This window comes from Eptatretus burgeri, chromosome 8 (genome assembly GCF_056783735.1).
Source record: "Eptatretus burgeri isolate ZD-2024b chromosome 8, Ebu_testis_v1, whole genome shotgun sequence".
In the NCBI taxonomy this organism is placed as follows: Eukaryota; Metazoa; Chordata; class Myxini; order Myxiniformes; family Myxinidae; genus Eptatretus; species Eptatretus burgeri.
The window spans coordinates 69,193,435-69,205,911 of NC_140968.1; the positions used below are offsets into that span (position 1 = coordinate 69,193,435).

Genomic DNA, 12,477 nt, shown 5'->3' on the forward strand with positions numbered 1-12,477 from the left:
TATGTGGAATTTCCGAATTTGATAACTATTCGTGCCATTCGACCAAACCGCTGATGTCCAAGATACGACTCTTGATTCGCCAAACTTGACTCCAGGTCGACTTGCTCTGTAAACGTATCAAATCCATACGTTTGGAGGACAGTGTAATTACACTTTCCCTTTCGATTTGGGCAGGGCTACCTATCTCAAGTTGTCTTGAGGGCATTGAGACAACCACAAATTATAGACTGAGACGAGGAAAGGCAGGCAGATTTATCCCCTCCTTGAAAATCATGACGGGTGCAGCAGGGTCGTATTGACAATCCATTAGCAATAGATCTCGTCATTCTTCTGAGATGAGTTTAATTTGAAGAAGCTCAGAATTCAAATCCTTAATGCTGCTTCCTTCTGCTGGATTCGTCCCCACAATATCTGAAATGCCCATCTTAACATACTCAAAACTGGGCCACCACCATTACCAACGGTTGCTTGTGTGTGGGGTCAATTTTGTAGTTGTGTGTGTTTTTGTTTGTGTTGTATTGTTTTCTTTATCCTTTTATTATCACTGCCATAACTATGTATTGCAAAATCATCTCAGCACAGATTGCCTCTATTTTTTGTTTTCCTTCTTCTTTTTTTCTTTTTTAGATACTCCCTCGATGCCAAAAGAGCAAGTAATGGTGTCATGTGCGACGAGGCTCATCCTGGCCTTGCATCTCTGTCACACTTCAGCGGTGTTCATCGCGATGGAGCGACTGCTCTGCAAAATCGCCGGTACCTCCGTCATCACCAAACTCTCTTGCTTGACTGCGAGAGGGGGTCTATGTCCGGCGGGAACCTTGGAGCAGGCACAGGAAGCGCACGTTCAAGCCTGGGCTATGGAGAAGCAGCTTCGAGTCCAAGAACGAGCTTGACTGGAACCGTTATTGTCGGCGATACTTCACGGTCTGTCAGCAACAGAACGAGTGGCATAAGCGTTGGGTACGACGACCGCCTGGCGTCTGCCAGCCCTCGGTCCAGCACTGGCAGTCAATACGGCCAAACGATCAGTCCTCGTGCGAGCTTTACGAGCGCTGTTGAAGTGGATGTGGGGCCTTTGGGCCGCGTGGTACCTCAGGTAACGTGTTGAGCAGAATGTTAATCACCTTGTGTTTGTGTCGGTGCACATTGAAGTTAAACGGCATTGTCACTTTGATCATGATATATCAGAAAAACGTTTCAACAGGATTATAGGATGCAACGCCACATCCCTAAAGGCACATAGTGAAATTATACTTGATCCAAAGTATTTGCAAAGACCATCTCGGTGATTTAAACCCAGGTTTAACAACTTCCTGTTGTCATGTTCAAGCTATCTCATCTTGATATTGATTTGTGTGATGTAGGAAATACGATCCCCTGATAATAATTGGGGATATCACAAGTGGTCATACGTTATTTCACTGAAAATACACAATCAAAATTATGACCCCGCACCTTGAACATATGCCTATGTTCTGAGGTCATTCGGGGAGATCGCCAATCAATTCGGCTTTTAGCTCGAGAGAATAACCGGATGAGGTTTATTAAATCAATCCTGCCAATGCCAGATCAATCGTTTTCTTTTCTTCTAAAATACCCGACGAGATTGATATCCATAATTTGTTCATTCCTTTGTATGTATGCAACATGTGGTTACGGGCTTGCATCAATCGATTGGGGGGGGGGGGGCAGTACCATTGATGCAGCCTTCTATAGGTTGGAGCAAGACTTTGTAATTTGTTCAGTGTGCTCGTGATAACTCCCCTACTCTTTACAAAGGATACCGTGGGATCTAATAGCGTCCACCAAATAATACCGGCAGACAGGACGCCCAGTTTAACCTCCATCTGAGGGATGGCACAAATGCTGATGAATCGCTCTGCCTGCGAAACACGGGGATGACGGTTGCTGGCCGAGTTGAGATTCAAACCAAGGCTGGCCAGCTCAGAGGCGAGTGTGCGTACTTGTAAACTATTCTGTCATCCCAGATGTCCACAATGAGGACCAAGAAAAGAGAGGTCATGTCGACGACCACAGACCGGAGTTGATTTCTTAGAGATCATTGAAATGTAAAAAGTTAGCGGATTCCAACGTCCTTTTCTGTTGGACTCGTCTGAATACCCCCCTACTTCTTTCCCCTCTGTATGAAGTTGGCCTCATGCTATGAGTCTTTCACGAGTCTTTTTGCAAACTCCAGGTGTGCTGTCGTGTGCCTTTTTCTCAGGAGTGGCTTCCATCTGGCCACTCTCCCATGAAGCCTAGATTTGTGAAGTGCTACAGAGATTGTTGTCTTTCCGGCAGGTTCTCCCATCTCTGCCAAGGAACTCTGTAGTTCTGTCAGAGTGGTCATTTGGTTCTTGATCACCTCCCTGACGAAGGTCCTTCTTGCCCGGTTGCCCAGTTTAGTCGGACGGCCAACTCTAGGAAGAGTCTGAGTAGTTCCATATCCTTTCCATTTCCTAATGATGGAGCTCATTCTGCTCTTGGGAACTTTCAACACTCTAGAAATTGTTTTACACCCTTCCCCAGATCCATGCCTCCTCACAATTATATCTCGGAGTACTACGGACAGTTCCTTGGACTTCATGGTGGAGTTTCTGTTCTGACATGCACCGTCAACTGTGGGACCTTGTATCGAAAGGCATGTTTCTTTCTAAATCGTGTCCAATCAATTGAATTAGCCACATGTGGACTCCAATCAAGATATAGAGACATCTCAAGGATGATCAAAGGAAATTGGATGCACCTGAGCTCAATTTGGAGTGTCAGAGCAAAGGGGTTGACTACTCATTTATGCAAGACATTTCAGCTTTTCATTTGTAATTAATTTGCAAAAAATTCTTTAAAAAATACAAATTCCACTTTGACATTATGTGTTATTGACACAATAATTTGTAGATCAGTGACAAAAAAAAACGATCTCAATTTAATCCATTTTAAATTCAGGCCGGAACACAACAAAATGCGACAAAAGTCGATGGGCGTGAACACTTTTCTGAAGGCACTGTATGTTACAGTTCAGTTATACAATTTTTTTCAAGTTGCAAAATACAATTCTCATTGAGTCATGAACAATACGCCACTGTAAAGGCCGAGTCTCGTGCTCGACGCAATGCTGTGATGGCATCCCAGACATCACTCCGTCTTGCTACACCACCACCATATGACTAAACCCGTCATGCTGACGCTGAGTGTCTGGCATTCATCCCATCGCCTGCAGACGTTAGATATTCAGATATCGTCAGATATATGGGTTCTGGTGTTCAACTGTCGTCGGCGAAGTGATGGGACTGGTTTCGTGCTGGACATCGGGATGCTGGGCACATCCGTTACGTTTAGCGCTGGGCTAGGTCTCCACGACGTAATGACGTTCCACTAAATAGAGTGTGACAGACAGAGGGACAGACTGACGGAGAAATCCAGCTACTTTAACATATTGTCATGGTGCTGGCGGTCCAGGTTAATCCCCCCGACCCAAATTGTGGTGACGGGTGGTTAACACCGCCAGCCCGGATGGTCGAACGTTTTTTTTTTTTTTCCTTATTAGGAGGCAGACACCTTGATCCTCGGAGATTATAACACGCACGGGAGGGGTGGGGTGCAATGGCGGAGCGACGGAGGCACGGATGGATGCACAGCATAAGGGGTTCAGACTCGAACCCCACGACAAATACACTGACACAGCAACTGAAAATAACCGTGGAATTTAATGAAAATAGACAAATATTTACAAGGGACAATAATTCAAAAGGTAATGATAATAACGTGAAGTAAATAAATCCTAAAGTCGAGGCTCCTCGACACAAAGACTTAAATACAGACAAGGGGAAAATAAATAAAAGCAAATCCTTCCTTTATTCTGGCACTTAGCTTTGTCCAGGAATGGTCTTTGTGGAACGTGGGATTGAGGCGCTTCGTCCTGCACGTGCAGACGCGTGAAAAATGGCACCAAGTCAATCTCTCACGGCGGGAAAAACGTATGTCAGGCAATTTGTGAGCAGTATTCAACCCCAATGCTAAGAGACCCCACGCCGCCTCTTTATGCGTCAATTGTCCTCACTGACCCGCCACTCTCGGAATGGTGCCATCCTCTTTGGTGACATACACGAGGTTTTGAGGCCCGTCTCATACACCCAGCCAAGAATCGATGGGCAACGTCTTGCTTCACCATGTGAGTCAAATTTCCTCAACACGAATATGAGAATCGTGCCCTTCTACTTCATGTGTCGAAGGAAAGCCATTTCGTGGTGCCGAGAGGAGAGAAAAACGATATCCTCCGTCCTAGCCACGTTCCTACAACGACTACAACTGCCCTCCTCACACCGACCTCGTGTGTTCCTCCAGATCTCTCCGTCTCATGTCACACCGAACGGCCGTTCCACCTTCGAGGTGTGGCTTGCTCGCACAAAACCCGGGAAGGCGGGGCCTTTCTGTCTGTTCGGCATGCGTGCCTCGCTTCTGACGTCACGCCCATCATTCATTAGCCTCATGGGCGTGACTTCGCCTGCCATCACTCTTGGAGGCGGGGCTTCTGCCTGCTCGGCACGTTTGGCTCGCTTGTAAACGCAACAATGTCGGAATAGGTTACGGGGGGCAATCACATCCTGGGGAAACTTATTCTTAATCCCCATCTAATTAACACCGCACTATCCCCCATGTGGTGACACGTGACACTTAAGCTCACAGTCTCCCTATTTGATTTCATCGAGATGTCTCCTACATGCCCACAGACCAAAAAAAACTCTGTTCCATCCTAACTATCCAATGAAATTCCTCCATCTACCCCCACAACCATAACAATATATAGATGTGGCTCCCAAATCAGATGTCTGACACTGTCTGCAAATTTCACTCCATTTCATTCATCACCAATCCACCTCTTTATTTTGAACTCTTCTCTCTCAAATTGAATGCATTTGCTTGTGTTTTTGAGACACCTGCGGTCTCACGATCGTTTTCTGCTCTTTCGTATGAGCAATGACCGACGGCAAATCTGTAAGGCCTTGTTTTCTAACTGTGTTCTCCTTCCTTACATTCAAGCTGGACAATGTAGCTTCCTGATTTCTCACTTTTATCATGAGGGACAGGGCTGTCATGTTAAAAAAAAAAGTTGCTTGTTGCATCATTTTAAACTTTGTTTTCAATTTAACTTATAAACATTTGATCTGTGAAATGCAAGCTTTCTCTTTTTTTTAAGAGATATCATCAGCCTGTTGATGGCATTTTAATAAAACGGGAGAACAATTAATTTTTTTTTTTTTTTACAAGTTACAAAATGTAATTCTCATTAAGTCCTGAACAATACGCCACCGTAAAGGTCTAGCATCGGCTTGAGACACAGCCATTTCCAGGCGGATGCAGTGATTGATCGAGTATCATAAGTCAGAGGGGAGGGGGCGGGGAGGTGGACTGGCAATAAAATTTCATGTTTGCTCTCTTGCCTCTGGGACATAGTGTTCAAGCAAGCTTTCTTGCCTCTGGAAGTCAGTGCCCTGGCTTCTGAGACATGGTGCTCTTGCAAGCTCTTAATGCTTTCATGACATGGCTCTGAGATTCTGGAAAGGCTCTTGCTGTTCTGTTAGAACAGCTCCACCCTCCACTACTTGTGGCCACGCTCTGACTCTTTGATCTGCTGTTTGGCAGAGGACCACAAAGGACCATGGCAAATGGCCATTGCCGGCAGCCTTATTTAGGCACCTGAGGCATTTATGAGTGATTTGAGAGGTTAAATTTATCATTGGTATCTCCCATGATGAGGCTGAGTCTTTGGGTCTCTCACTTTCTCACCCCAGGCAGGTTGGCGGTCTTTCTGGCTTCTACCATCTCCTCTCCCTCTCTGGTTCCCCCCAGTTCTGTCTGCGATCTCTCCCCCACCCCCCCCCCCCATATTTCCGCAGGGCGCTCAAGGTCTGTCAACAACCATCTTCTGGTAAAACTACCAAAATCAAGAATCACTGCTCACCCTCACTCTTTCATTCCTCTTTTTTCCCACCTTTGGAACAAACTCCCAGACTCTCTTCAATCCCATTCTTCCCTCGAGGTCTTCAAAATAGCTGTTCACCACCATCTCATATGTTCCCCCATCCAAATCCATGATCTTTTCTACCCCCGCTAATCCACCCCAAACCCACCTCCTTCAAATTCCCTGCTTTCCTTCCTGAAAGTCCCTGAAAGTCCCCATCTTGTATACCCCATGTTCCCCGCCCCATCCCTCTCCCTTCCACAGAGCTCCTAATGTCTCTGTTCCGCACTGTTTTCCTTCCCTCTCCCGCCCTCTTGTCTTCTGCTCCCCTTGTTATACGTTCTGCGTGTTAGCTCTCAAACGAGCCTCGACATTGGAAACAAAAAAAAGTGTGTCATCTTCGAGCGATAAGCTTACATCCCATGTTCTTCATCTTCTGCAACCAATTTCTTCTTTTTGGCCGACTTGTGTCGTGCTTTTAAAATGCACCAGAGAATAATTAGGATTACCGTTTCCTAAAATGGCGTCTTCCCTTCCGGTTCGATTGAAAATGTAGACGCTCGTCCATCATTTGATTGGCCGGCCTTCGTCCCATCGTTCGTCCGCACGCTTTAGCAAGGTGTTGGGATAAAACGCGGGCGAACTCGTTTCGACCACCCGAACTGAGATGGCTAAATTACATAGAAACGCCGTATCGGGGGCAGCCCAGTTTTTGACCCGGGTCGAGTGGTGCACGGAAGGAAGGTATATTAGAGCAGTGCTCTCACTGGAGATTCCCAAAATCTAACGGGAAAGCTGCAACCCTTCCCCTGTCATGTTACGAGCAAGGCTTGCCATCTGCTGCAAGCAAAATGTACTCGTATTGCTGCGTCGCTGGGATTTGCAAGGATCTTCTTAAGGAATATATCTCTATACGTATTGGACAAGAAGCATCGATTGAGTTAGTATGTTGGAATCATGTTAGAATGATGAAATCCTGTTGCGTGCAGTTTCTCTACGCAACATTCTCATGCCGTCTGATAACACCACCCTGCATTCTTGCTCCTTCCCCTTCTCCCCTCGACCACAAGGTATGAGACACAACAAATGTCGTAGTCTTCTTCCAGTTAGAACAGAGGAAAAACAAGCGCTCCGTGGCATCGCACACATGCAATCTTCCCAGGAAAACAAACGAGTTGATTAATTAATGACACGGCTTCAACACGCAATCCACGTGCCTTATGCTATAAACATGCACTGTGACTAACATGGCAAATATGTTTGTTCTCAAAAGTGGTCGAGTCCGCAAGGTGTGCACACAACGAACTTTGCACTCTTCTGCTTTTGGGTGTGTGCATGTTGATCATGTTTAACCTTGTGTTCCCCATTTTTTACACCGGGAGGTGCCCGTGTGGTCGGGCGGTTAAAGACCCGTTTCTTTCTCCACCGGCTCGTTTGGCCTCTTTCTCGTCAACACCACTTGGCAAGTGTGGCGAGTATGTGAAACACTTTGTATGAAACACTTTGAAAAGTATGTGAAAAAAAAAATTGCAAACCACAAATATTCAGATATATTTAATTATTATTGTTATTATTTGCTCGAGCTTCTATAATGATGCTGACGGTGAAAGATTGCAGAGAAGATGTGGATGCCCTGTTTGAATAGACGCAATTATGGCAAATGTTTAAACCGATCTAAGTGTAGTGTTTCGTTGTGGACAAAATAATCTAAACGCAGCGGACACGATGGCTCTGCCATAGATCCAGCACAAGAAGAAAAATACTTGGGTGTGACTTTTGAGCCGTCACTGAAATACCAGCTTGCATCGACGACGGATGGCAGCAAAGGCTCCACTCATTTGTTCCTCTCTTTTTCCCACCTGTGGTACCAACTTTCACATTGTCTTCAATCTCATTCGTCCCTCCAGGTCTTCAAGACTGCTCTTCACCGCCATCTCAGATCGTCCGCAATCCCAAACGATGATCTTTTTACCCTCGTTAACCCCACCCAAATCCCCCCTCCTTCCAAATTTCCAGTTTTCCCTCCTGAGAGTTTCCTTCTGTATCCATCTTGTCCACCCCCACGCATCCTCTCCTGCCCCACATTACTCCCCACACCCATTGTTTGTCAAAATCTCCCTCTATCTTGGCCTTCAACTCTGCTGTTTGTGGGTCGCCCCTCTCTCTACCGCTCTTTTTGCGTCGTGTTTTTTTTTTGTCTGTTATGTCCTCATCCGTTCACTGTTCTCGCTCTTCCACGAACCTTGACTCTGCATACAAAAAAAAGGGTTGACTCTACACTTGGTGTGATGAGAAAATGAGAAAGAATGGTCTCCACAGTGCAGTGGTCAAGACTCGAGAGTACTACCATAAACCAGTTTAAATCCAACCTGGGAAAGGGCTGGAAGGATGATCTCTGGAAGTATGACCCAAAAGCCCACAACAAGCAAAGTATGCAAAGGATAGGAACAACATTCTGCAGATTGAAGAATCCTGGATCGGTTTCAACTTCAACTTCAACTTCAACAATCATTAAACTAGTTCAGGGTGGTTACAAAGTCCGTTAGCCACTTTGCAGTTACCGTAAGCCAAGAAGTGTCACAATGTATGAAGGTGCAAGTTGGGAATGTTATTACAAGCACAGGGGAGAATTGAGCCCATATATGGGGATCTTATGAATTTCTGCCACCGGCTTGGCGTAATTGAAGCCTCAATTTGCATAATTGAATAAAAAGGGCACGCAGAAGCATTCTGAAGTCACTCGAATGCTGGCTACAACAACTGTCATTCTGACTCCATAAGAGAAGGAAATGTTGATAAAGCTTTTCGATCAAAATGTAAACAATGCAGGAAATAACTTGTTGAGGCCCGTGCATTGCACAATCCATAACGCCAGGAAATTTGAGGAAAGGGGAAGCATTTGTGACTGACCAACAAACCCTGTTGTAGCAGTTGCTGAATTTGTACGTACATGCTGCAACAGATGATGTGAAGCTTGCAGCACCCTCCGTAAGGCCTAACAAACAGGCATACACCACCCGACGTCTGCCATTCGATAAACATTCAATGTCGTTGTTGCCCGAACATGATTACGAAAGAGTAATACGTGTGCGGAATGAGTTTGATCACGAGATTCGAGTTTGAACATTTCTTAATGTTATGATGCAGTGCCAGTGGTGGGCGCTGTGTCTTCAAACGCCTGTCTGCATTTCAGATCTGGGTTTGATAAATAATCCCATGAAGATTTTCAAAAGGGATAGCCCACGCGTGTGGATGCTGGTACGCTCGTACCCTGTCCAAATTATTCATTGTGCCAGTAGTGTCATTATCACTACCTGCGGCATGTCGGAGTGCTGTCATGTGAATATGATACACACATGATGGTCCAAATAACATCCCGTACGTGCCCTCGTTACCTTACCTTAGGAGAATTTATATCCAGTTTATAAAGATATTGGTGAATTTGATTGTAAATTATGTGCTTCCTCTGAAACTGAAAATGGGTCTCAGTTGGGGCATGAAGCTTCAAATCGATGTAAAGTGTGTGCACGTGTGTGCAAATTGTTTGGCAGGTGAATGCCGTGAAATGTAATCCACCTTTTTGTTTTGTCGTGCCAGGGATTGGGCAGCGCTCGCTCGAGCGTTTCCAGCTACGGCTCTGCAAGCGTTGCCGACTCCGATATTGGCTGTGCTGAGGGTCTTTCAGTCCCACTTCACAAGTCCAAAACTTATACCGGTAAATGGGGCCACACGTGGTCGGGTAATGGTCTCTTGTCTTGTGAACCCAGGCATTTTATTTGGATTCATTCATTCAAGAAAAAAAGTTTTTAGCAGTATTGGGTAGTGAAATGCATGAATTGTACACAGCGACCGATGCTTTGTCATTCTAAGTTCGCTCTTCTTTCCGTTTGGTCCAGGCTCCGCGGACCAACCCACCGTGGACCCATGTTGGGTGCAGCCCATGTCCCCAAAATCCACTCAGGAGGGAATGCGCATCGCAGAGCGTCAAGTGGATGCCCTGATGCGACAGATCGAGCAGGAAATGGACATGCATGGCAAAGCTGAATTCTTTGGTGGGTTCACCTTTCGGGTCCATTGACCTTTTCAACTAAAATGCACACATTTGATGGTCTCCACTGTTCCACCGCGATCTCATATTTGATAATGTACCATTGAAGTGTCACAGGTGCCAGAAAGATGCCGCAGTTGCAGGTGGAGGGCCTGTTTTTGGCAGTGTTTCCTGAGGCATATCCACTGTCATTTTCAGAGCTCGATTTATTTTGTTTGACTTTGTAATAATAAGTACTCGTAGCATGTTTTTTTAATGTACTCTTTTTCAGTTGTTTTTCGCAATAATCTGCATTCGTCAAAAGCTGATTATTTGTCTGATGAACTGGTACACCCCTCCCCCCCCCCCCCCCCCCAATGGAAGGGTCATGGCTCAGGCCTCAAGAGCATCGGGTTTCCTCCGTTTCAGTTTTGTGTTAAACAGCAGTAGCGACTGTTTAAAAAGATAATCATATGTGTTTGTGGTTTATAATATTTTTACTTCTGCCAGGGGTTCCCCACGAAATGCCATCATAAGCTTTCTATACACATTGACACGACATTGGTCCAAAGAGGAAAAGCCCCATGGGGAGAGGGGATAATATTAATGTCGTTTTTGTAATAACATCATTATTGTGCTATTATCATGAGTGTTGTTATTACAGTGGCGGAGGTAATGTTTTCAGCCCTGTCTGTCTGTCTGGTTGTTTGTCTGTGAACAGGATATCTCGAGTTGTGGACGGATTCAGACGGAATTTGGTGGAGAGGTTTGTTGCGTGACGAGGATGAACTGATTAGATTTTAGTGAATATTCGGCAACTGGAATTTTCAAGTGATTCTTCAACATTGAGGAGGAGGAGGAGGAGATTGGGACCATACTCTATGCAAAGCGTTGGTGCTGCTTAAGCAGTCTCCTTGGGTATTGGGTACAATCCTGGACGGGTCACCACTCCAACACAGTATACCAGCAAGCTGGCACTCATTTTGCCGACCTCGGAAGGATGACAGGCTGAGTTAACCCCACCTGGTATTAATTCAACAGCTCAGCGGGATTTGAACTCAGGACCCTCGGATCCAAAGCCTGCCACCCTCACCATTAAGCCAACACCAGACATAACATTGAGAGATGGGGCCAAAAATGATATATGACACGATATGTCAAAAAGTTGGGGACGGATTCGGACGAAACTTGGTGGACAGGTTGGGTATGTGACAAGGAAGAATTGATTCGATATTTATGAAGATCCGGATCCGGACATGAGAATTTTCTCATCTTTTAAGTGATTCTTCACCATTGAGATATCGGGCTAAAAACAATATATCGCATCATATTTCAAAAAGTTATGGTGGTAAAACACTACGATTTGCTATATTAACACAGATATTCACTTGAATATGGATTTCACCCAAGGCGGAATACCCCATTGGCCGAGGGTGGGGGCGATGAGATGAAATCACGACAACCTTTATCGTGTGACCCTTAGTCCTGTCAAGTTTGGTTTGGTTGAGATTGTATAAGTAATGACCAAACGTATCGTGGCCAAAAATAGACAGATGCCAAATTGCATATTTTACGTTGTATAATGAGTTGGCCTTGTTTACTGTACTTATTGAGCATCTGCTTCATGATACTTGATACCCAAGTTCAAATCACATGTCCTGTTGTTTCACGGAATGGAGGGTGCGATGGGTTTGAAGATGACATGGGTCTCCGACCTTGTTTTATTGTGACGTGTCGTGAAGAGCAATGAAAATAGGAACAGTTATGGTTTTTGTAATCAACAACGAAGTGACAAAGGGCAAAAAGTCAACATTCTGACAGTGGGGCAACAGAGGTAAGGACATAAGGAAATGAACAAATTGGCAAACGAGGATTGAGAGGAAGGAAGGAAACGCTTACTTGAAAGCACACGAGTTGGATGGGGGGGCATTTTGATGAGGGTTGAGAAGGTTGTGGGTAGGTATGGGGATCACATGACTTGTTGGTGTACTGCCAACTTAAAGTCCAAGAGAGAAGAGTCAGATATAACAGCCTTGGGTTTGCAGTTCCACAGACAGGAGAAAAGAGAAATAAAAGGATGGTGTGCAATAAGACTGTATTTTGAGAGTTTCACCAGGTGGGGCTTACGGGAAAAATATGTGCGTCACGGAGTTCCTCGAAAGGGTCGGATGGCTGAGAGAGCAAAATATGAGGCAGAGGCCGTGAAAATAATTGGAGAGGCCACCAACTTGTCTGTGATTTGAGAGCAATCGACCTTGTCTCATCGACTCAGTCTCATCTTTGGAGAGGCTAATGACATTGGGAGCTTTCAATTCTGCATAATTTAGGAGGTGCAGGTGTCACCAGCCCATAGCGGAGAGCATTACTCCAATGAGCACTGGATGAGGCTTTCAAATATGAATAGTTCTTATTTTTCCAAGAAATGACTTGGAATGATGGAAGATTCCCAGTTTGCAGAGGGTTTTGGTGGCCAGCTTCAAGATGTGGG

At 45.3% G+C, this 12,477-nt stretch overlaps 1 protein-coding gene across 1 annotated transcript in view; it reads left to right on the forward strand.

Moving 5' to 3' along the window:
- LOC147021972 (Wilms tumor protein 1-interacting protein-like) overlaps positions 1-12,477 on the forward strand; it is an 82,445-nt gene that overhangs the window by 33,114 nt on the left and 36,854 nt on the right. The window contains exons 2-4 of the mRNA XM_085892466.1: positions 628-1,096; positions 9,560-9,677; positions 9,859-10,014. Of these exons, the coding sequence (XP_085748592.1) occupies positions 628-1,096; positions 9,560-9,677; positions 9,859-10,014 (743 nt within the window). The remainder of the gene's footprint in view (positions 1-627; positions 1,097-9,559; positions 9,678-9,858; positions 10,015-12,477) is intronic.